The sequence below is a fragment of the Triturus cristatus genome, chromosome 3_2 (assembly GCF_964204655.1).
Source record: "Triturus cristatus chromosome 3_2, aTriCri1.1, whole genome shotgun sequence".
Taxonomy (NCBI): domain Eukaryota; kingdom Metazoa; phylum Chordata; class Amphibia; order Caudata; family Salamandridae; genus Triturus; species Triturus cristatus.
Window position 1 is genome coordinate 415549819 of NC_140584.1, and position 24809 is coordinate 415574627.

Below are 24809 nucleotides of genomic sequence, written 5' to 3' on the forward strand. Positions count from 1 at the left end.
TTTACATGTTTAATCTTTATTAAAAACAAAGGCAAGAAGTTTCTTACATGAAATGTGATCTACATGATTAATTAGAATAGAGGTTCACATAACATAATACAAATAGAGAATGTATCACTGCTTTGTGCAAAATGCACTCGACTTGTACAGTCCAAAGCCAACACAAGGCAGAAGTGCAAGAGACACTTGTGTCAGCTTTAAAAACGCTGAAAGACAATATTTCAATATTCATTATGAACAAGTTAATATAAATGCAATATTTTTTATCTTTGCAGGTTTGCACAAGACATCTGAGGTACCAGACATTGGAGGCATCCGGGGGTCCCCATCCTTGGCACAAAAACAGCAGCTCAAGAGTGGCAAAAAAGTCAGTTTCCATATATCCTAAATGCATCACATTCTTACTACAGTAATATCTGGACATTAAGGGGAGAATGGGCTGTCTCATATATACATATTGGAGAGAAGAGAAATACTGTAGCCACAAAAGGTGAGTAATCATAGCCCACTCCTCCAGGTCCTCAATGAGGCAATGTAAAGACCATTTACAATAAGTATAAATGCAGCCGATTCCCAAGGTTAGCCTGCCACACTAGTGATTTTCTTTAGTGGGTGTTTTACTTTAATACTCCAATGGTCACAGCAGTTTTAACTAAATGGGATGTAATATGGCCATCAAATTAATTTAGACTGGACCACATCTATATGTCAATCAGTAAAACAGACTCCAAGTAACATTCAATTCAATACATCAAGTCTGGATTAATTGATAAAGCATTTCTGGTTTAATACGCCAAGCACCAGTAAATACTTCACCCTTACTTCGAAAGCAAATGTAAAGTATGCAAAACAAGAGTTTAGGATGACCTGGAAGAGAAGCAATTTTCCTTTCAACCACATGGTGCTTCAGAAGTAGGTCCATGTTAAGAGCGCCCACAAGAAAAGTGACTATTCCATGAAGAATTAGAACTTTAAGATCACCAAAAAGTAATCCTTGCCAGATTTCTGAGCGAAGGTAGCTATGCAGTGGTTCGAAATGAGCATTTCATGGAGCAGATTGGATTATAGCAAAACCAAGCTTTTGGTTCTTGATTAGTCAAAGGACAAGGAATGAACAAATTGGGGTGTTAAGCAGTGGCGTGGTGGAGGGATGGCTGACCTTGGACATTGCAATTCTACATGCTCAAAAATTGATTGGTTGCAGTATCATAACAACTGATGACATAAAATGTGATTTATAGAGACAACAGAAGAGCACATAATTCATCATCATTCCCGAAAGGAAAAATCACATCCTAGAAAATGGTTTAAAAATTGAAGCATTTACAAAAGGTGCACTGGTAAAAAATATATATATAAAAAAAAAATTAAGAGAAGTGGAATCACCTTCACAGAATTATTGCCACAAGTCAAAATTGCCAGCAGTTCCTTTAGGACAAATAGAATTGGCTCAGAGGTAAACCCTGAAGTACAGCTAAGGAGCAGAGATCAAATATAGAGGTAAACTGTGGATACTTGTCTGAGTGAGAGAAATATTCACAAAAAAGGATTAATGTGTATTGGAAACACAAACACATGGTTTTAGCCTGGAGGGCCCCTTTCAGCTCGAGTACAGAGGGTCTCCAAAAATCGACAAAGAAGTCCAAACCAGAATAAGCCCTTTTTAGAAAACAAAAAAGGCATTTAATTCAATTACTCCTGCATGTTGGATGTCCGGCGCCTCTAGATACTAAACTAAATATTGAACTGAGCCAACGTCACCCACTTTAAAACTTTAAATCAAAGGGGGAGGTTTAAAAAAGTTAAAATATCACAGTTCGATTCAGAAAACAGGTTCCATACAAAAAAAAAAAAAAAAAAAAAAAAAAGTCTGAAAAGAGTGTATGTTACAAAGTTACTGAAGCAGTGACCGACTTTAAACTTGAGCCTTAACATTATGCAGCGAATTAGCCACCACCTGACTCCTTAACATCTGAAAAACAAAGCAACATATCTTTGCAATTTGTTAAAGTAATTAAAGTATACGGCCAGGCTGTTCGCTCCCCGGATCGTCGTCGTTTTTCTTTCGAACTCCATTTCCGTCAGAAAATTATCCAAATCTGCAAGAGAAGAACGTAGAGTAACAAAACACAAAAAGCAATAACTGCAGCAGTCACCACTGAATCTGCAATGCTTCACCCCTCCAGCGTGCCATTCTGTAAGGTGCATAGGGAGCATTAAGACTTAACCCAACGCTGATAAATGGAGCTGGCTTGATTACCATTCCAACCTATAAGCTTTTAAAGGGAAAAAAAACGCTTAATGAGCCTGCTACTTAACTACGATAGCTGTAGATGATGAGGGACTATTCAGTCTACAGAGGGGTGAATCTTTAGCACAGAACTAAAGACTATTGAAAATAAGGCTTAATGAGACTTTCAAAGCACAGGCCATCCACGTGCATAAGTGAGTAACAGGACCACATGCAATCCTTCCCAAAAAATAAAAAGATTAGCGAGCCATTACTGAAATTGTTTCGAATGCGGAAACTGTTGCTAGCTATAAACAAAAGAAAGAGGAGCAATTTCATGAAACAAATATTTTTAACGCAACAATTAAACTGAGCTGGTACATTGCTGAAAATGGTGCCAAAACCACAACCCCTTTTGCCACCACTCAGAAGTCATAACGAGAGAAGAGCGATCCACACTACACAACGCGGCTTTACTTGCCATCCAACATCGCTTCACGCCTGCACATCAACCAACTCGGGTGGCATCGGCGACTTGGGATGTTTGCTCTCAAAGTGCTGTTTGAACGTCTTCGGGTCGGGCATCTGTGTCTGAAAAGGAAAAACGACCACACCACTTAACACTGGACAATAACTGAAAATAAGGTTATGTGAACAGCTCTGTACTACTTAGTACAAACAGAAATGATGGGTCAAGCTACCTGACAACATTAACTGAAAAGTTAAACGCCGTCATGACATCTTTATTTGCGTTAAAAGTTTTCAATGGTCCAAACACAGTAAAGTGCATATAATGCATGAAAACAGAATGCAACACATCACATAGTGGACTTCGGATCATACGTTTCTGAAAACTCGGTAAGGAGAAGCCAGCAATAAAGCATCACTTGCTTTGCTAACAAATTAAAAATATATATCATATTTAACTTTAAGTCCAAGAAAAGCGCACTGGGCACAGCTATGTTTGTGACCTAGTAAAAGGGGGTAAAATAGAAAAACAAATTAGCAAGAAAAAAAGATTCGACTGCAGATATTTGCAACAAACCTCTTTTCCCGTTTCTGAAGAAACAAGCACTGGCAAAGCAAATAGGTTTCGCCTAGGAGAGAGCGATTGGCTTGGCCAATGTCTTTTAACCACGTTGTACAGCAGTGTGGCTGCTATTCAGCATGGCTGCAAGTTAGTGATGTGGCGTAGAGGAGAGTGGCTTGGAGTAGAGTCCCACAATGGAGTGGCACAGAGTAGTACAGTGGGGGGAGTAAGTTACTAAAGTGCAGATAGATGCTGCAGACAGCACGACTGCAACATAAATTTGATCCTGTATGCCTGTGTTAATAGTAGGGAAGCACATTGCACGTCTAGAAATAAAACTAAAATGCTGATATATATTATTTAGTGTTGCAAAAAGACGCAGAAGAACAAAGACGTGGAAAAACACATGCACTTGGTACTAGCTCCAGAGAGAAGCTAACAAGGAGGAAGGAACACTTATGGGAACAAAGTAATCAAAAGATTAGAAAAGAAAGGAGAGTGACAATGAAAACAGTTACTAGAATGCTGTGGATGGGTTTCAAGCCGACTGAATTGTAAACAACACATCTCGCAGCAAGGTATAAAGATGCAAAATGACACAATGCAATAAAAAACAAGAATGAACTAATCCACGTGCACAAGTGCCCTGTCAAAACTGCCCACAGCCCTTTCCCCTCTTAGATGTTCATTTAGTGAGTGAACGAAGAAGTGGTTATCAAAAACCATGGCTACACATTTTAAAAGATGCTACTCTTCGATACAATTGCGGCAAGACCCTAACTAGAGTATAGACGTGGACAAAATATGAACACTTGTTCCTTTTCCATAACACTGCCCATGGTCACAAAGTGCTTGTGACGGCATCAGTCTTTGAAAACCCCAATTTGTGTGGGATTTGAGGACAGCATAGTTACATATAGGGTGTTGGTTATGGGGTGCGTGCAAGGAATGAGGGTGCATGGTGCAGACAATTATGGATTTGGCGCAACGCAACCTAAATTGGTTGAGGGCTGTGTTTGAGGTTGCCCAGACCACCTCTTATCTCAGAGTCATCCCTTTCTGCATGACTCTCCTGAATTAGATTGCAGGGGGTTACAGTGGTCCTGGGAGTGAAAATGCCAAGTCTTTTAGCCCTTGAAACTTGCTGGCAGGCCATTAGCAGAGCACTCAGCTCCGCCCTCTCTTTCTTCATATCTGCATCAGCAAAAAAGGTCGCCTGTTAAGCAAGTTCCATAAGAATCTTTAAAAGGTTCGCATTTCTGGGGCAGCGCTTGGCCAGTGGTTCGGAGTGGTCTTGGATTCTAAACTCAATAAATTAGGTCTACAACAAGAAGGCTAGGGTCTGGTGTGAGGACACCCTATGCTCTGCCTTGTTAGAAGGAGAACCTTCTTTCTAGAGAAGAAGTACAGCCAAGCTGTGGCATGGAGACAGGATTGTCATTGGACTGTGCCAACTCGAAGCAGTAGCCCTCCACCCCCTGCATTCAGCAGTTTAAGGACATCTCCAAATTTCCATCTGCCTACATACTGAAGGGCAAGAGTAGTGGCTTTTCAGCTTTGTACCAAACTCACTAATGCTGCTGGATAATTTTCGAATGCATCTCAGTTGACTCCACTAAGCCTTGAAGATCACCTCAGCCTTCCCCTCCACCCTCAGTGCTTGAGGTTATTAGAGACGTAGATGTAGGAGATGGCACTAATTTAGGGACTGATGACGGATTCCAAATCTATTGCTCGGTTGCTGAAGGACAATCCCCCTACTGACTGTCTTATAAGTCACATTACTGGCCGTCTGTACAAATTGTCTTACATTCTACACAGTACTGAGAAATACAACATCTGTCCGGTGATGTAATAAAATACGATTATAAAGAGCAAGGGACAGTGCCAGAGAGCTAAATGCTGCCTTGAAGAAAGGGGGGAAAAAAATCTGTGGCAGGGGCCCAATACATCTAAAGGCCCAAAGGGAGGAGAATCTTCTGCCATAGGACCTCATGTTAACCTCCTCTGGCCCCCTGGTGGTTCTTGAGAGAAGCAACATCACACGAAGAGCACCTTCCAGATGATCTGTTTGAGGCAGAGGCATTTTTGTCTTGCAGGTCTCCATGGCGGTCTTACACCTTACAAGGAGAGTAATAAATCCAGTGAAGTGGTGATAATCCAAAGAAGGTTTATTTGTATTCAACCACCGACATAAACAGGTCTGCTCTTCAGTGCCTCTCTGGTCAGAATGCCAGTCTCAACCTAGAACTCATGAGACACACATTCTGTTACCATGACCACTACAATCAGTGAAAACATACTCAAAGAATACTTGCAGGTAAATTACAACACAGAGCTTCGACAGAGGTGTTTTTTTTTTTAAATAAAGAGAATGTTGCATGAAAATACATTCAGAAGGAAATAGGAAGCACCCAGAAAAAGGTCCCAGAGGTCCCATCTTTGTCTCAAGAGCACTTATTAACTTCTTACACTACAGCTTTCAACACATCAGATTCAGGAGGTCCTGCATTACCACAGAGAAGTCCTTGCATGGAGACTCCACAACCTCAAAAAGGATGACCGTCTAGGAGCAAGCAAAATCCAGATAAACAATTCTCATAGTTGTCTACACTGTAACAGTGTAAGGAGATGCAACATTCCGATCAAAACGGAGGATGGAACAGACTGAGCTGTTGCTACGTTAGCAGCATAAATCCTTCAGTCGCCAGTCTCTTGGACAATATAGCGAAGTAGCGTGAGATGTCAAACAGGGGGCCAAGGAAACCAAGACAGCTCTGCTGCACAGATCAGTCACTTGAGAAAACGCACCAAAAGCCTCCAGTAAGATTGCTAATAATTCTGATCATTTATAGTTAGCATCTTTCAAGTAGCCAAAGTTTATCAGCCAAAAATAAATAAATACAAATAACCCTACACTCATTATTTTTAGGAGAGAATTCACCCGCAGCAAAGCTGATGAAATCAGCAGTAACAACTCTATTACAAGGCTTTGCTCCAATATCCTAGACCGTTATCAGGCTGGTTGTAGATCAGGCAAGAGCATCAAACTGTTTTTTTTCCTGATTATAGGCAATCTGAGGATGTAAGTTGACAGAGGTTTCAGACCCTAATCTTTTGTCCCTTTAAGTTGCCATCAACACACTTGATCATCCCCTCCCTACTCTGATACTTTTCAAATGTGAGATAAATATTACGTTTCTATGATGAATCTAAATTATTCTACTTAAGAGATGCATTTTCAAACATATTTGTTTGGCAGAAAGAACACACACCCATGCAGGAATAGTTCTATATCACTTGCATTTTATGCATTCCAAGAGGAACAAAATTTGCGTCAGAAGGGTCATGGTTTGCCATAACCAACTGTGTGCGCCGCTGATTTTACATTTTGTCTGGGACTCTGTCCAGTCCTTCAATACCGGTTAAGGATGTGCCCTCAAAATGCAAAAACTGTGCACTCAGATGTGCTTCGTGGGAGATCCTGTGGAGTCTCCAGTTCCTTCTAAGCCTGCGAGTCGGCCTTGCCAGCTCAGCAACGGGGAAATCTGGGGGGGCGGGGTTGGGAGCGCTCAAATCCTCAATAGCCAAACTGGGATTTCAATTGAGAACATTAATAATTCCCCAGAACATCTTAAACCCGCAGCTCCTCCTTTGTCCATTATAGACGATGACAATGACTTCAAGACAAAAGATCCCAATGCCCTGGATGAGACTACCCCATTTGGGCTGGAGCAAAAATTGTGTGGCTATACAATTACTCATCAAGGTAATAACAGCACTCTGAGGCCTCAAGGCACTCTGTCCCTAGACTCGGCTGGTGAACACTTCTTTTTAGTGTCAGGTGGCACAGACTCCGCGGCTGAAGAGAGTTCATCTACCTCAAGCGATGGAGATCAGTCTGATAACAATCGTAGTAATTTTTGTAAGGAAACCGGTATGGTGCAACGTAGGGAGACCCCGTTTAGTAAGCGAGAAGGGAAGCACCTAGAGAAGCATAGTCAGCTTAAATGAGACTATTCCGACTATCAACTTACCTTCCCCTACGGCGAAGATTCTGGCAAGCCCTTAGCCCCAGATAATCAGCGAGTCATATCGGATCCTTCAAAAGAACCCTCTTTGACTTCTATATTACTATCAATTAAGTAGTTCCAGGAGGAAGTACGGTCAGACAGCCGACTAGCCAATGGAACTGCTAAAAAGCTGCAAGGGGGTTTGAGAAGACAGAGTAAAACCTGCTCAGATATCGGGGAAAGGGTCACCATGATCGAAGGCCGCACCGAAACTGAAGCCACCACTTTGAAGAACTTATGCTTTTCTCAAAGCGCATGCATGACAGACATTATGTGGAAAATGGAAGACCAGAAGAACAGGGAGCGCCCAAACAACCTCCACCTTCTAGTGATACCCGAGAGGGAAGATCCCCGGCATTACATAGTGAAACTCCTGAAGGGGGCTTTTCCAGAACATACGGATTCGAACTGGGAGCATGAGATCCAGTGGGCTCACCGTTTTCCTTTCACTTTGAAAAAACAACATGCCAGTGGGGGAGAGAAGCCCAGAGCCTTCCTGTGTTCTTCGGAAACTTTTTGCTCAGGCAAATGGTCTACGAACAAGCCCAACCAAATTCCCAGAGGAGCTTTGAGGGGGTGTCCTTTTTTGCAAAGCTGGATTTTTGCCACACTACGGTGGAACGGAGGTGGCGTCTTCGTCAGCTATTCTCACCCTTTCAGCAGCTGGACGCACAAGTATTCCTAATGATCCCTGCTAAACTAAAAGTTATTCTGAACGGGTCCTCACGCACGTTTATGTCTGAAGCTAAAGCCCAAGAATACCTTAGCGAAATTAAGGCCAGGAAGAGACAAAGTTAGCTACCACCATGTACAACAAGTCTTAAATCTATATATTAAAACAACCCTTTTTTTCCTGCATCGGCAGAGTGTATGTGAAAGGCCCCTGGCAGGCCCGCTAGGTTCTGGTTTGGGCTTAGGAGGGAGGAAAAGAAGCCAGGGATTCAAGGGCGATCTAGGGCTGGACCAGGTTTAAAGCCTATGGTCCTGAAAGCGGAGGCAAAAGTAAGGGTTTCTTATTCCCTCATCTTATTGGCCTAAATAGGTTTAAATCTTTGTCAGAAATTTAAGCGGGGCTGGGTGGCGGGGTTTTACTACAGGTGATCATCATTCAGGTTTTACCGGATTGCTCTATTTTGGGGGGGGGTGGCGCTGAAGGGGGGGATGAAGGAAGGGCAGGGAGGGTTAGGTTGGGAAGGGTTCCTCTTGGGTTTGGTTTTCTGCAAAAGCTTGGAGTCTTCTCTCCAGCAAGATCGATTCCCTAGAGTCAGACAGGGCCCCTTTTGGGAGTTTGGCTATGTATAGCTTATATTTTGATGTACTTTTTTTATGCTATTCTCAAACATAGTATTGTATTAATATGACCAATGCAACATACTTTAGAATTGTTTCTATAAATATTTGTGGCTTAAATGATGTACGGAAAAGACAGAAGGTTGCCCAAGGGTTACGATTAATGGGGGCTGACGAGGTTTGCCTTCAAGAAATGCACATTGAGGGGGTCGCAGGTACATCTTTTAAATTCATTGGGATATTGTGTAATTGGGGGGGGGGGGGGGGGGAGGAACGGGGGGGGGGCACGTTTGAAAGGCGTAGGTATTTTGGCTCAACGTAACCGCTTAATTCAGTCCTCTCGCACCAAACCTGATCCTTATGGGAGATGGGTTTTAACAGAATGCTGGCTAACTACGGAATTTTCTTTTACTCTTTGCTCAATATAAGGCAGTTTTGCAGACGAATCCCGGAGTAATAAATTGGGTTTCTGAGGAACTAGCCCACTGGCCCCTCACAGTTATTGTATATGGAGATCTAAACATGAATCTACCGAGTAACTGGGGGGGTGAATAACCAATGGAGGTATACAGGCCGGAAACCAAAGGTCTTACAGGCCTTAAGGAATTTAATTCCCAGGATGCCTGGTCTAAGCTTAAATCTTCTCAGCCAGGGTATACTTTTTATTCGGCTCCTCACCATTCTTTTGCAAGATTGGACTATTTTCTGGTATAGCCTTCCCTCCTCCATGAAAGTAAAATGGATATTGTACCACGATTTTTGTCAGACCATGACCCGTGAGAGCATCACTGCTAGATTCGAGTTACCAAATTCATATGAAAAGCTGGATTCAGGACTTTCTAGAAAAAAACATTGGGTCGGCCCCTATTATGGTCTTCTGGGACGCACTGAAAGCGTGTATCCGAGGGGAGACACTACAGTTTTCTTTGAGAAAGAATAAACAAGAGAAGGCGCTGATTCAGGAGCTACAAAAAAAGTTGGCTACGGTGGAGGAAAAACTGATCGGTGCTGTCCAGTTGGGGGCAGAAATTTAAACTGTGCAGCTGGAAACGGCAGCCATTAGGGCAGAAATCGTTTCAATCCTGGCAGAGAATGCCGCTGCAAAATGGGCCACTGCACGCGAAAAGATATATGAATGCAGTGAGCAAATTGGCCACCAGTTGGCCATAAGAACTAGGCAGCGCCTCACTGCAAATGGGATACATTCCATCAGGAGGTATCACTAGTGACCCGAAGGAGATTCGTGCAGCCTTTCGGGATTTTTCTCTTGACCTGTATACCGAAGAAGGTAATGGATCACAGTAAACTAGACAGGAAGAGATTGATAAGTATCATTGTCACGCCTTGGTTCAGAGGATCATGGACAATTAGAAGACGCTCCCTCTTGGGAAGTAGTAGCCACAGCTTTGGCAAATTTACCAAATGGCAAGGCGGCAGGTACCAACTGTGTACAGGTCAAATTTTATAAAAGTTCTCTCCCCTCAGATCAGAGATATTTTTATGGCCCTGGTGGCTCAAATTTTCCAATGCTGAAACCCCTCCCGACTCTTGGGCGAAAGCCAAGATAATCATCTTTCCTAAAAAAGATAAACCTCCTTTAGAAATGGGCTCTTACCGCCCAATTGCACTCATTAATGGAGACTCCAAAAATCTACTCCAAAATCTACTCCAAAATCCTTGCATCTCGATTATCTACCAAAATTTAACGTCTAGTTTAAATATGGCAACACGGGTTTATCCCCGAGAAGGGTGCAACTGATCATATGTGGAGGATCATTACTTTGTTTGACGCACAGACCACTGAAGATCCAATGGCGCTAATACTTCTTGATGCTGAAAAAGTATTCATTCTGGTCTCCTGGCAGATTCTGTGGTGTGTCATGCAGAAAATGAACTTTGGACCCAAGGTCATTCAAGCTACTAAAGCATTATACTCTAGTCCTACAGCAAGGGTATTAATAAATGGGAAATTAAATGAGCAGTTCGAAATCACATGGGGGACCCGGTTGCTTTTCGCAATATATATATATATTAGACCCCTTTATTAAAAAGCTTAAAATCAATCAGGAAATCATGGCTATAATTAGGCATGGTCTAGAAACAAAAATTATGTCTTATGCGGAGGACCTAGCCTTTGTAACCCCGGATCCCGAGAAAGCTATAACAGTATTTAGGGGTTAATATCTTGGCAGAAACAGATTTTATAGTCCGCGAAAATTTGGACGCCATCGCTGTGGAGACCAAAAAGGCATTGAATCGGCTCAATAATTTACTTCTGACAAGGGTGGGCCGTTGCATTGTTCATAAAATGATTTTTTACCCCCCTTTTTTTATAGCCATCCCCCTAGAATTTACAAACCTAATAATGCAGAAATTTGATCTGTCTCTTTTATCCCCAATTTATATGGGCGTACTCTAAACACAGGAGATCACTCAAATACCTATCACTTCACCTCGAAAGAGGGGGCTGGGTGCACCCAAAATTAAGATTATATTATTGGGCCACGGTCCTGCAGGCATACTCAACATTGATTCAAGAACAACCTTCGATTTCAACAATGGGACTCCCGTCGCCCTTTGAACCATTATTGGGTCCCGAGGCCAGAGGTTGCTTGTGGCGCCAACTTGAATTGGAGTACTATAAAAAGGTTCGATTCAAGACCCTCATGGGAACCTACAAGGTATTTACAGCTGTATGCAAACTTCCAGGTAATTGGGCAGACTGAACCATTATACCCCTACCAATAATAATACCAACTTGCCTGAGATATTTGGGGGGGTCATATTTTCAAGATTGGTTCAATTCCTGCATAAAAAAAAACTAGGGGCTTTGTTCTCGTCAAATGAGGTCCTGGCATTTGAGGATCTCAAAACCCAATTTGATCTGGGTCATGGTGAGGCCTTTAAATATCTTGCAATCAGGGCTTTTTTAAAACTTAAGGTTGGCGGGCCCTTAGGGTTTACTAAATGCGAACTTATAGAGTATGCGAGCCCGCCATCCCTTGTATTGGGTCCATCTATGCTTTACTGAACAGCCTTATGCCCGATGACATGGCCAAAATTTCTAATAAATGACAACAAAAATCTGAAATATCCAACAGCACCTTTCACTTAGCTTTTCAATATGCTCTAAGCGACCTACTATCAGCAAATCTAAAAGAACAATTCCATAAAACTTTTTTTTTTTTTTTTTTTATATTTTACACCCAGCAGAACTGCGAAGTGGGGCACTGGTAAAGGCACGCCTTGTCCTCGCTGCTCGGAATATAGGGCAGATTCTGTTCACATGTTTGCCACGTGTGCAGAACTTGGGACACTGCTAAGTACAAGACTTTCTCAGGTTAGTATTGTCGCGGGATATCCTGTTAACCCCCATGACCATCCTGCTGGGGATACACGATACTGTTGATAGAAAGAGCGAAGGGGCCTTAATTTGTGTTGCTATGGCTATTTACAGGTTATGCATAACATCTGCTTGGATAGACCCAAATCCCCCACTATTCTCGCAGTGGCTGGCCCGGCTATTATCAATAGGAAATCTTGAGAAGGCTATTTATGCTAAGAAGGGTATTTGGGCCCAAAAGAAAGGGCTTATTATCTGGGAACCCTTGTCTAGCTGGCTTCACCAGGCTAACCCCTAATTAATTTAGGGAAGGAAGTAAATCTTTTTAGAGATTTACGTTGGGCCGTGAAAGTACTAGAATACTAGTCTGCTCATAGACTGGATGACTGGCTGTTTCTATTTTCCCATGTTATTAGTATGGTTGTATAATGCATCTTTAGCACCGTTTTTGATTAAGTTTTTCTTTACAATCTTAGCCGAATTCATTATATTATTCCTACTGAATGTACATTAGAAAATAGACTAATTGTACCGTATTGTTGCATTTTTTGTAGAGATCATCATGAAGGCCTATGAAGTGGTATGTGCATATTGATCTTTCTGCTATTTCCAGGGATTAATCTTAAAGATTGATTCTATTTTGTACACTTTCTTGTGGCTTCATTTGCACTGTTCTGTCTGATTGCGTATTGTGCACTTTTGCACTGGTCACTTTACATTAAGAAGTTACATCTTTGTTAAATTATGTAAAAGATCGAACTACAATTTTGCACTTCATATAATGAATTGTATCTAGGTCAGAAGTTTGTTTTTAGGAAAAACTACCTCTAATGTTATTGTGGGCCTGAATTGTTGAATAAGGTTGAAATTCAATTGGACTTTTCTGCCTTTGGCTTATAGATATGTTGGACTAAAACGAGGGGGGGGGGGGGGGGGGGGGAAGAGGTTTTGGCGTGGTCTCAAATGTCACTGTTTCTTTTGTAAATGGCATATTTAAAAATCATTAAAATATAAAGTCGTACTTGCTACACAAAGGATGTCAACCACCTAAGCCCATACCGGGTCTCAACACTTAAGATAATAGGAATCTCCTCTACAGAGGTCTTGAAGAAAGACAGGGTCTTAGCTTAAGTGGCAGAAACACGCTGACCGTACTTTTTTGAGATGCAGGGGACCATTAATCTATCCCCATTGACATGCTTTGTGTTTTTAACCTTAACCAAGTACCCATAGACCAAATAAACTATACCTGGTACTTGAGGTAATGTTACACAGATTACAGATCCTACTGGCAATTCCACTTAGAAGTGCTTCCTCCCTCTGGAGGTTGATCCCACCCGGACACGTTAGGTGTTCTGGGTGAGGACTCTATGATTAAGCATGCTACTAGTGAAAAGGAAAAAAAAAAAAAAAGAAGAGTAGAGGAATAATAATAAGATTCCCGGATTAGGAGAGGATTTATAGTGGCTCCACTCCTTGAGTTCTATGAACACCACCACTAAGACTCATCTCTGGCAATCTAACTAGGAGAACACTGTGATGAAGGTGTCAAATGCTGCCAAGAGATCCAATAAAATGGTAAAGCATGCATAGTTTTGATCTACAAACCAAAGAAGCATATCTATGTACACCAACAGACTAGACTTACTTTGTCTCGCTGAGAAGGAGCTTTGGACTGGTGAGCACACTATTAATTCCACAAGAGAAATTTATATCAGTAAGTCACATCTTTTCCCAGTACAATTCCAAGATAGGTAATAGGCGGGAAGTTGCTTGGCTCTTCTGGGTCCTGAGCTTGATGCTCAAGAGACTAGCCAAGGCCAGGCTTGAGATGCATTGATAGCTGGTGACTGTTCCAATATATTTGCTTCAAACTGTGGACATAAAACCTGAAGTAGCCAGAAATCCACTGGATCTTATAAGGGTGGCTGTAATATAGTAAGTTACCAGTAAGAAGACTTAAAAAGAGCAAGGGATAATTGGATGACAATGTAATTAGAGGCAGCACATTGATCACAGTCAGGGATTTCATGAAGAGAGGCTATGAGCTCTTATAGATCTTAAGAATTATGCAAGGAAAGTAGTGAATGTTGCAAAGCAGTTGAGGGGGAATAAACAAAGTCTGGAAAGAGTTCAAGATTTTATGACCGATTTTGAAAATATCTGTTCGCAGGTGAAGAATGTAATATGGAGGCAAAGTAAATTTTCTCCATAGCCATAACTGACATATTACATTCTTATATTATACTGGTCTCCTATTTGGTTTTCTTCCAACGCCTGTTCTGCATACCTCAAACAATGGGTATGCAGACCAGGTCTTGGAAGAAAACTAATAGGGGGATCATATAACAAGTGGTGGTCAGAATGTGAATGTGATTAATTTATCCGATTTTATCTTGGCACCAGAAATGCTGTCTGTACTTAAGAAAGGTATGGCTGTTTTGAATGTATATGCCTTCTGTGAGGACTAAGAATCTTTACCTCTGTATGAACTGATGTTAAGGAACATGGACTAGAAGAAGTAAAGGAAGATTCATAAAAGACTATGGAAAAGATACAACTCCAATTTGGAAATGTATATTTTATTCTACTTTGAGTGCTCAGGAAAAAAAATTCAAATTATATTTCTTGATAAAGTGAGTATCGCTTGCCCTCAGTTGTGTGTTTTTTTTATCTTCTATATACGTTTATGGGATAATCGGGTATTAGAATTGCACCTTAAGTCCACTCACCCCATGCGAGATCGCTAGTTCTGAAAAGAACAGATAAAGTTCAAAACTGATGTAGTTGAAGAGTTGGCATAAGGCAGAATTTGATCAGAATATTTTAAAGATCTTAAGGTACAGCATGATACCTTTAGCTAGGCTGAGAGCTTTGCAAAGATCAACAGAACCCAAGGTGAGTAAGTTAGGGCAACGCAATTAGTCTTGGATTGTTTTTCTCTGAAAGTATTAAACAGTAGTTCTGAGAAACTGATATTTTGAATGGATATAAAAAATTTTTAAAAATTCATAAAATATGTCCATGCTTATGTATAGGATCTCAGAGCAGCTGGATATTGCCTGAAACAGGTAACAAGCAAAACAGGGCTTTGGTCGCAAGTCTAGAAACAAGTTCAGTCCACGTGTTAAAACTCCTTAGACCTAATCAAACAAAGAGTGGGTGCAGCGAGAGAAAGGTGGTGAGGGTGGTCACACAGGCTTTCAGCGTGTATTGATCCAGAATAGTGCATCTAGATTTAATCAGTTATAATCCGTGCTTGAAATAGAAATACAGAAGTGTGGGAACTCACTATCCCAGAGTACTTGTATGTTCCTGAGAAGTACATAAACACCAAGAGTGCGGAGAGTAATTATTCAAGGAGATTTTCAATCTCCCTACCTAACATTTATAAACCCAAGTGGCCAGTCAACAAAAATATTCTGGATGAGGTTGTCTCACTCACGTAATGTGGCGTGCTTCATCAGAGACCACGTCACCCACCCTGGTTAGTTGGTACTATCAGGGCGGACACAAATTCAACTATGTTAAGGGTGTTCTTAAGATATATTGATCTTCTAAATAAAATAGGGATCCAGTTATTCTAAAATTACTGTAAGGTATACCACAAAGATTTCCTTTATTAGGTGGTTCCTTAGGTATGATAAAAATCCATGTATGTATAGTTACTGGATGCTTTCCCGATACTATGTCCTCAGGAACCTAATATTCCGTCAACATGTTTCTTCCCTTTTTAATTAGCATCTGTAGGTCTTTGGCATACTTCAGTGCTCTAAGGTATCCCTATTACTAGTTGTGCATGGATAAACACCCAGCACTGAGAGAATGAAATTCCTACCTTCTCCGTAAGCTAGTTTCACCTGGAGTATGGAGACAAAAATCATTAGGACTCTTAACATTAACATTCTCCATTAGAAGACACGAATATAAAAAGTCAACCATTCATAACCCGGCACCTATGTGAATGAGGCGACACTTCAAACACAATTACACACCATGCAAATGTTGTGACAAAGAACTTGTGGATATTCCATGGCAATACTTAGGAGTGCTCTGCTGGCTTACCCTATTTGGGATATTTCTATGCTTCATGGTCTGCAGCAGGGAGGTGACTCCTTTAGTCACACACATGTAATGCACCATGAAAATCATCAGTAATAACTAATATCCTCTCTCATCTCATTTATGATTGTAAAGTAGCTTTTGGCATCCCCGCTTGACTGCTAAATGTTATGCTTTTCAGTCAGTGTCCTTGCCCTGTATTGTGCTAAAAGTGATACTCCTAAAATTTGTTTTATCTCACAAGACAGGACAGCGCAGAAAGGTCTCCTCGTCTAGGTCCCGGGAATGCTCCTAATCAGTGCACAGAAACAATCTTTTCATTATGCTCCTGTAACAGATGAGCCCCAATGACTCACATGGTCTGGGAGATGCACCTGCAATGCGCATACTTCACACCTGCTCACAGCCGAACTCGGAAAAGCGTTTTCCGGGGTTCGTCCTGCATTTCAGCCAGCCAGCTGCCATTGTAGGGCTTGGCTAGAGCGTTAGGTCACACGTGATGTAGGATAACTCTGACGTGGGCAACTCCTCCAAAAGTTGGACAGGCCATAGTACAGAGGAAGTGACACCCAGTGGGAATTGTAGTTCCTGTAAATCCTGTATGGGAAGTTCAAGTCGTGTGATTAAATATCATGGGCCAACACTCCCCAAATGTAATGACTAATGTAAAGGATGACTGCTTTAAACTAAGGTTTGAGATTGCAGAGTTTGAGAAGGATAATACTCAAGATTTTCTTCTTCATCAAAAATGAAATTGGAGAGAAGAAAGACAGAATGCAGGCCTCCATAAACGCTCGACCTTTACTCCAGCATTACATCAACTACCTCCAGAGGTGGCAGCATTGGAACAAGCTGCTAATCTAGAGATACATGGGTTAAAAGATGGTAATACAAACATTTTAAAATCTTACAAGGCACAAAAAGGGAAGCACTGGAAGATACGAGTGAGGATCGGTCTATTGCAATGAAGCCAGCTTATAGGGGAGGTGGGGGTGGGGCAGTGGTGATACTACCAAAGAATATGCATCACAAGGAGTGTCTCTGCTTTCTCAATGACGAGAGAAATTACAAGAGATTAAGCAGAGATCCCACTATAGAGGTAATGGTGAAGATTTCATTTTGGGTACGAAAAGGCTTGGAAAGTGAGTGGATCATGAAGAAGGAAGAGGATTTCCTAATAAAGAAAGAGCCCCGGACCACATACTTCTATATACTTCCGAAAGTGCACAAAAATAAACATCCCCCACTGGGTCGCCTGATAGTATTAGGGATAAGCTCGGGACTAGAACCACTGTCACAGTTTTGTATCTTCTTCTTGAAACTGTTGGTATACACCATGCCCTCATACCTGAAAGACACTAAGCGTGCATTAAAAGACAATAAATGTGATCCAGAAAATGAACTGGATTACTCTAGATGTAGTCCATTTGCATAACCATTCCCCAAGAATCTAGAGGTGACATGCCTCAAAAAATCATAAAAATGTTAATAGATCTGCAAGTCTAGTAACTTGAATAATCTACTTGACCTAACTAATGTACCTGACCCATAAACTGGTCTCATTATTCCATCCTAGGCAAATATTTTACTTTGCAGTGCCACCTTTTTCTTCACCATCACATATGGGAGAACCTTCCAAAATGCGAGTTCTGCATTCCTGCTGTACAAAAAAACGATTTGGTTTGATTTAATAGACTAAACGTTTGCTCCAAGCAGAATAAGAAACTAGCCCACATATAGGGTACAGATGACCCCCGACTTGTCTCCAAGTTTACTAATAGCATTTATTTCCATGTGAGGGGAGGAATACATCTCTTTAAGAAAACACTTAATAAATATATTACTACAGCATGAGGTGGTAGTGCACGGTCATTTACAGATAGCACATTTTCTATTTAAATGGCCGAAAACCTTCCCACTTTAATGAAGTTTTTCTTATAAAACTATATAATGTATAAACAAATCAGTGGAAATTGGGTTTCAGCAAACATTTATCATTTGCACATCACCAAGTAAAGTGTTCTGATTTGTTTTCCTCCTATTAAAATATTTTTTCATAACACAGAATTACAAAACAAGGGCTTTCACAACTACTGACATTTATTTTGAAATGTTTATACAGTTGATTTTTTAGTTATTTAAATGTGTTAGAATGAAACATGACATTCTACAGTCTTTCATTTCAAACTTTTTGTACAGCACATTTGTTAGACTGTTCACTTTACAAAACCCTCGAATTATGCATTTGGAGAAATTAAAGTATTTGTAAATGTAAACGGACTTTTGACCTCGCTCTCTGAATACAATACATGTGACAAGATAAAAACAAGATTTAAAGGCATCTTTAAAGCTTGTTCACTTTGCGAGTAAACAGAATACATGTTTGTCAGCTCACCAGAAGGGGGGAGCAGGCCCTAAATATAGCACGCCATGATAAAATCTGACTCGCCATAGCGAGTGGGTGAGTAGATTTGTCGAGGCCTGGGCGATTGAGAAATTGCTTACATCTAGAGTTTGGAATAGGATGACACCTTCAGATTTGGGGTTAGATGGTGCACATAGACCATAGGACCTTACTGGAGGATGGAAATTGGAAACGGAGGTACACTAAAAATCAACGGACAGGAGCAGCCTGCTGCGCTAGGACCGTTTACACACATGCCATCTCAAGGAGGGTCTTTCGGTAGGAGCCCAAGATGTAACTGTAAAGACGGGAGTACATACAACATACATGCTGAACTAAGTAACAAGAGAAGGATTATCCAGAAAATATCATTAAGAGAGCAAGAAAGAGGGCCAGCAATAACAATACGGAGGCACTTATGTCACATGAGTAACAACCGGTCAATAGACCCATTTGTGAGGCAACATACTGTCCCAGCTCAAACAAGTTGAGAAAATTGATCAACAAACAAGAATATCCTAGTATCAGGCAAACTAAAAATTGAAAGACTTACGTTCTCATTTAGGAGTGGACAGAACTTGGGGGGAGAGAACAGCACGCACATGCCCTAAAAAACAGACTCCAGACGAGAGCATAACAGCCCCTATAGGACACCATCCATGTGGGGGATGCGAGGTATGGAGGTTTACAAAGAGATACACAGAGGTTAATTTGGGATTGCAGACCACATGGCATTTAAATAGCCTTAAGAACTGTAACTCCAATTATATGATTTGCGTGCTCAGATGCCCATGTTCATTAATGTATATATGAATGACAACTTGAAAGATACAAGTGAGAATAAATGAACACAGGAGCACTGTGAGATGCAGGAAGGATACTACAAAACTAACACATCACTTGATTGAGAAAAGACAAAGAATATGAGATTGAATGGTGTGTCATTGAGAAATTAAAATCTGTTCAAGCTGTGGTATCAGCCCTCTTGAAATATACAGACAAATAGATATATAGGCTTACAACTAACATAACTAGACTGAATGATGAGAGATTCCATTAGGACAACTGAACTCCTAGATGTATATTCTAGTCCTTTTATCACAATTACCCCACTTGTATCACTCTGCCTTGCTCTTAGTATACAAGTGCCTATTACAGTTATATTTGAGTGCAAGTACAACACAGGTGGATTTCCACCTGGAAGGGGCATTCAGTGATAACAAGTCTTTTTATATATATTTTTTATTTCTTGAAAAGGGGACTGCCTGCCTGCTGTTGGACCCTTCGAATACTGCTGAAACTTAAATACATTTGGGGAGGGTCCCCACGGGATCATTAATCACACAATTTGAACTTACCATGCTTAATTTACAGGAACTACAATTCCCACTGGGTGTCACTTCCTCTGTATGAGGGCCTTGTCCTACGATTGAAGGAACTGCCCACGTGACAGAGTAATTCCGGGTCACCTGGTCAGACAAGACCTCCTAGCCAAGCCCTACAATGGCAGCAGGCCACCTGAAATGCAGGACAAACACCGGAACAATGCTACTCCAAGTTCAGCTGTGAGCAGCGGTGAAGTAGGCACATTGCGGGCACATCTCCTTAACGACGTAAGTCACAGGGGCTTATCTGTAATAGGAGCATAATAGAAATATCATTCCTGGGTACGGGTTAGTGGAATTCCCGGGACCTAGACAAGGAGACATTTTTGTGGCGTCTTATCTCTTGGGATAAAAACATTACTTTTAGAAGTATCACTTTTAACAATACAGAGCAAAGACAATAAAAACCATAGAATTTAGCAGTCAGGCATGGATGCCAAAACTTACTTTACAACCCTAAATGAGATGAAAGAGGATATTAGCTATAACCTATAATTTTCATGGTGCATTACATATATATTTGTGTGTCAGGTGTGTGACTACATGACTCACCTCCCTGCTACAAACCATGGAACATGGCAATATTCCAAACAGGATAAGACAGCTGAGCAATCTTACGTATTGACATAGAATATTCACAAGTTCTTTGGCACAACTTTTGTAAGATGGGTAATAAGGTTTGCAGCGTCCCCTCATACACATAGGTGCCGGGTTGCAAATGGTTGTCTTCTTATATGGAGGTTTTCTACCGCAGCATGTTAATGTTTGGAGTCCTAATGAAGTTTGTCTATATACCCTCGGTGAAACTGTAGCTTACGGAGAAAGTAGGAATTTCCTTCTCACATTTGTGCGCAATAATAGGAATCCCTTTGAGCCCTGAAGAATGCCAGAGACCTGCAGAGGATGATTAAAAAGGGCACAGACATGCTGGCAGAATATTAAGATGCGGAGGACAAAGTACCAGGAAAGCATCCAATAACTACACATTACAGTGTTTTTAATCATGCATAAGGTACTACTTAATAAAGGAAATCTTTGCTGTATACCTTAATGTATTTTTAGAATACCTGAGTCCCTGTTTTATCAAGATCAATATATCTTAACTCCCTTAACATAGCTGAGGTTGAGTCGGCCCTGGTAGTACCAACTTCTCGGAATGGGATGAGGTGGTCTATTATTAAGCATGCCACATTACGTGGGTGGGACAACCTCATCCCAAATATATACTTTAAACCTGGGCTTAGATGTTAGGTAGGGCTATCGAAGCACGTTCCTTGAATAATTCCTCACCACACTTGTGTTTATGTTTGATCGGAGGATGTTCGGTGAGTGATCCTCTTGCTTTCCCCATGTGCTAAAAGAACTCCTGAGAAGTGCCAGTAGTCTCCCAATAAAAGTATTACACCCTTGCTGAAAAGTGCAGGTAATCTCCCCTTTGAATAAAAGAAGCACAGGTAATCAGGATCGGCCCATTTAAAACAGTGGTTATGTTTATTATGCCTTTAATGCAGCTTTTGTCAACGAAGAGGCTAGTATGTCAAACGTCAGTAACGAAAACTATTTATTATCTGTTAAACTTTTCAAATTCACAGATCAGTCAGTCTAATGAGTTCCACAAATGCAATATTGAGAGAACAAAATAAAGACTGGCCATATTAGAGAACAGACCGAACCATACCCTGCAAACGGGACAGGTGAACACAAGGGCTGCCTTGGCTGCTGCTTTCTGGTCTGCGCCATGTTTCTTTTTATCTGCCTGCTTCTTGGCATTCTTTTGCTGGGACTGAATCTTCTGTTGCCCGCGAGCCATTGCAAATTCCTGGAAAGAACACATAAGGGTGGCTTAAGAATGAGATTTATTAACCCATATTTGGGTGTGGAGGTCGTAAACTATGCAAGTCTAAGAAAAAGGCAGCAGAAAGGAATTGGTGACTATAGTTTGATACAATTGCGTCACATACTGTGACAGTGTATTTACATTCCAGCGCGCCCAGGCAAAGTCAGCCCTACCAAGTACCACATATCAGGGGTTAAACCAACGCATTTTAGTTTAGTGTCCGCATCACCACACTAAAATGCATCCGTCCCGCTTTCTTAACACCCTGACCACCCATACGTAGCACACTCTACAAAGAGATAACTTAAAGCAATGAGCATTGTGCTTTCAGCAGGTGCAATCTGTGCTGACCGCTGCCTGGACTACACGGTGGAAAACCTCTTAAGTTAAATAATTATTCACAATATATATGCTGCAAGAACAGAATTAAGTATTTTATTTTTAGCGGTGCAGGCCCAATACCATGTGGTTTCACTCAAAGCGTACTGTAAACACCTGGGAGTGACTGCCTTTATGTGAATCTCTGGGCTGCGCCTTGCCTGTTGTCGTCCGGTTAGGTACCACCTATTCTGGGACCATGCTGGTGTCTGATTGGCCACTAAGGCAAAAGGCGTTCGCTTTGATTTTCCATACAGCGCCCACCTCCACCAGTGGTGCCTCCTGTGAATAACATGGGACGTCTGTGCTGCTTAATACTGCAGAAGAGGTTGCATTCTGGGCCCCAGGCAAGATCATGTTTTCTTCGCCTGTCGGATGAGAATGAGTGAAAACAACTCACCTGCTGCCCTCTGTATTTTGGCACAGATAAGACTGTCAGGTGCAGGTCAACTGCCCAAGGCTCTAAAAGGCACAGTTCCACTGACCAGCCAGTGACTCTTGACTTGAGGACTGCAGTGAGGTCAGAGAAAACTGCAGCAGCATTAAAACCCCCGGGAGGCTCACACCTACCAGTGTGATGTAGACCTCGTCCTCCAGCCAGCCAGCCAGACTTCAAGTAAAGTTTTTTTTTTTTTTTTTTTTTTAAGTGTGAGCCTGGGCCCCAGTTTACTTGTGTGTGTGCGCAGTCAGTAGGTGTATCAATACATCAGACATCAGCACTGCTTTTGTTTGAGTGGCATCCTGCCTGGGGGCTAGCTGCAGTTTAAAACCCTAATGCCTATGCTGTCAAATGAATTCAACTTGCCACGTCACAAGTGCTTAAACAATGATTAGGAGGCAGGTTTATGAGTGTCCATAATTTGTTGATCATAAGAGATGCATGCATTGTATAAAAGGTCACATGTTTAATCTGCTTTAAATAAATAAATTTGCAAATAAGTATTTCTAAAGTACTAACAAGTCTTACTACCCAAAAAAAACCTTTATAGCAACCTTAGAATAAGTAAACCCTGGAAAATAAATTACGTTCCCAACTGATGCACTGCAGTCTACATGCAGCTGGTTAGTGCCAGTTCGTAACTCACTGAGCTTTAATTCAAGAAGTGTAACTTGTGACCTGAGGGTAACAAAAGGATCTGTCAAGCATAAGCAGTAACCGGCTGAGCTGTCTACACAAAATTTAAATCTGTGAACTGCGTGATACAAGTTGAGCTTAGCAGCAGGCATATTACCCCCAATGCTGCATGATGTGCCAGACTTGCGACTAGACTGCACAGAGATTTTTTACAGCAAGTACGCTGACCATCAAATAGTTTAGTGTAAATTAATCTTCATTATCAGGCGGTCTGCAGCAGTTTCAATGGGTTCATTTCTGATATTTATCTCTTTACATGGACGTTACTACTTTCTTTTACTTGAAGGGTCACATATTTGGCAGTAGATTGATTGTCACTCATACTATACTGAAACCCTGAAAATGTCACGCATTAGCAGTTTAAAGACTTAGCAGCTATGCTGAGAACTGTAGTCACGCAGTCTGTCTCCAGTTAGAGCCCTTCCATTTCTGGTTCTTTGCAGCAGTTTTAAGATCTGCTTAAATTTTCTCGTTGCTCAAATGGGTGCAATTTCTGATATTTATATGTTTCCCTCTTCTTCATTGCTTGATTTTGCTTGCGAGAGTGTCGCTCGTAGTCGTTGAAATGTCACTCATATTTACACTGAAATTACGGAAATATCACACATAAGGAATCTGAAACCTTGGCAGCTATGTCAAGTATGCCTGTCAGAGTGGGGTCCAATCACTTGGTGTAACGTGATATCCCAGAGTAACAGGGTCCGCTCACCCTACCAACAGAAACTGGCACCTTGCTCCGTGTTGACAATGCACACGGTTTCAATTCTGGGGCGTTCCTTTTACAAATAAATCACTGTTGTCAGGAGAGCGAGTCCAAATTGAATCAATCTAAGACTCCAACGTCAGAATGCAACAACAAAGCACATTGCTGGAAACATGGATTATTATGGAAAACCCTGTAGAATGCCGCCAGTGCAACCTACGAGGTGCTACGCAACCGAAGAAGTCGCGACATAAGCTCTCTTTGCAGCATTCACACTACACCAATAACACGGTCTACAGCGCAGCAGTGTTCGCTCGGTGCTTATCCAACAATAACACGGTCTGCGTGTTTGCCAATCCCCAAGAACTGCTTTCAACACATACACCAACTCCTCTCCAGCGCCACCGCCTTCAAGTTTTAAGCCACTTCCTGTCCGACCCACCGGTCCGTTCTCTCTGAGCCCCGTGTCTCGAACCTCTCTCTCTCGCTTGGTCCTTCGGTGTTCCGGCGGCTCTCATCACAGATATTCCAATTAGTACCGGGTTTGGGCTGGCGTCACTTCCTCTATCAGCCGGCGGAGGATGAACAAAAGGACCTCCTTAGCAACCGTCTGCCCCTGGCGACAGCAGGCTCAGCCGCACGACCATAGAGCCTGCCTCAGGGGTAGAGAGTACCAACGCGAAGCAATGGTGCTTTTTCAAATAGTACTCCCAAAACTTGGTTCTTTTAAATACTATTTAATAAATAGTTGTTCTGGCGGTATGATTGGTGCAGTGTCAACTGAAAGAAAGCCAAAGCATTGTTTCCCTGGTGTTGTAGTTTCTATAGCACATAAAACCAAGCAGCAATCGTGAGGTATCCTGCTATTAGTGCATAGCTGTCAAGAGTCTCAAGTCTATGGGTGACTACTTGGGGCAGTACCGTTGTTTTTCTTAGAAT

The 24809-nt window shown here is 41.6% G+C and overlaps 1 protein-coding gene across 3 annotated transcripts; it reads right to left on the minus strand.

Annotated features, from left to right (window-relative positions):
• LOC146857467 (transcriptional regulator ZNF706-like) lies at positions 1-24468 on the minus strand. Of its 3 annotated transcripts, none has more exons than XM_085647988.1 (4): positions 24313-24468; positions 21496-21636; positions 2712-2821; positions 1-2099 (listed from the first exon to the last, which is right to left on the minus strand). In XM_085647988.1, the coding sequence occupies exons 2-3, from the start codon at positions 21625-21627 to the stop codon at positions 2726-2728; spliced, it is 228 nt and encodes a 75-aa protein (XP_085504114.1). In that variant the 5' UTR covers positions 21628-21636; positions 24313-24468; the 3' UTR covers positions 1-2099; positions 2712-2725. The 3 variants fall into 3 exon arrangements, with proteins under 3 accessions (XP_085504114.1, XP_085504116.1, XP_085504115.1); XM_085647990.1 differs by having other exon boundaries at positions 24346-24453; XM_085647989.1 differs by having other exon boundaries at positions 24254-24414.
• Between the last annotated feature and the right edge of the window lie 341 nt (positions 24469-24809).

Bases quoted from the DNA above. Each gene is read 5' to 3' on its own strand.
- LOC146857467 (XM_085647988.1), bottom strand. From the start codon at position 21,627: ATGGCTCGCGGGCAACAGAAGATTCAGTCCCAGCAAAAGAATGCCAAG. The intron at 2,822-21,495 runs GTATGGTTCGGT...TTTCCTTTTCAG, and splicing joins TCACCTGTCCCGTTTGCAGG to ACACAGATGCCCGACCCGAA.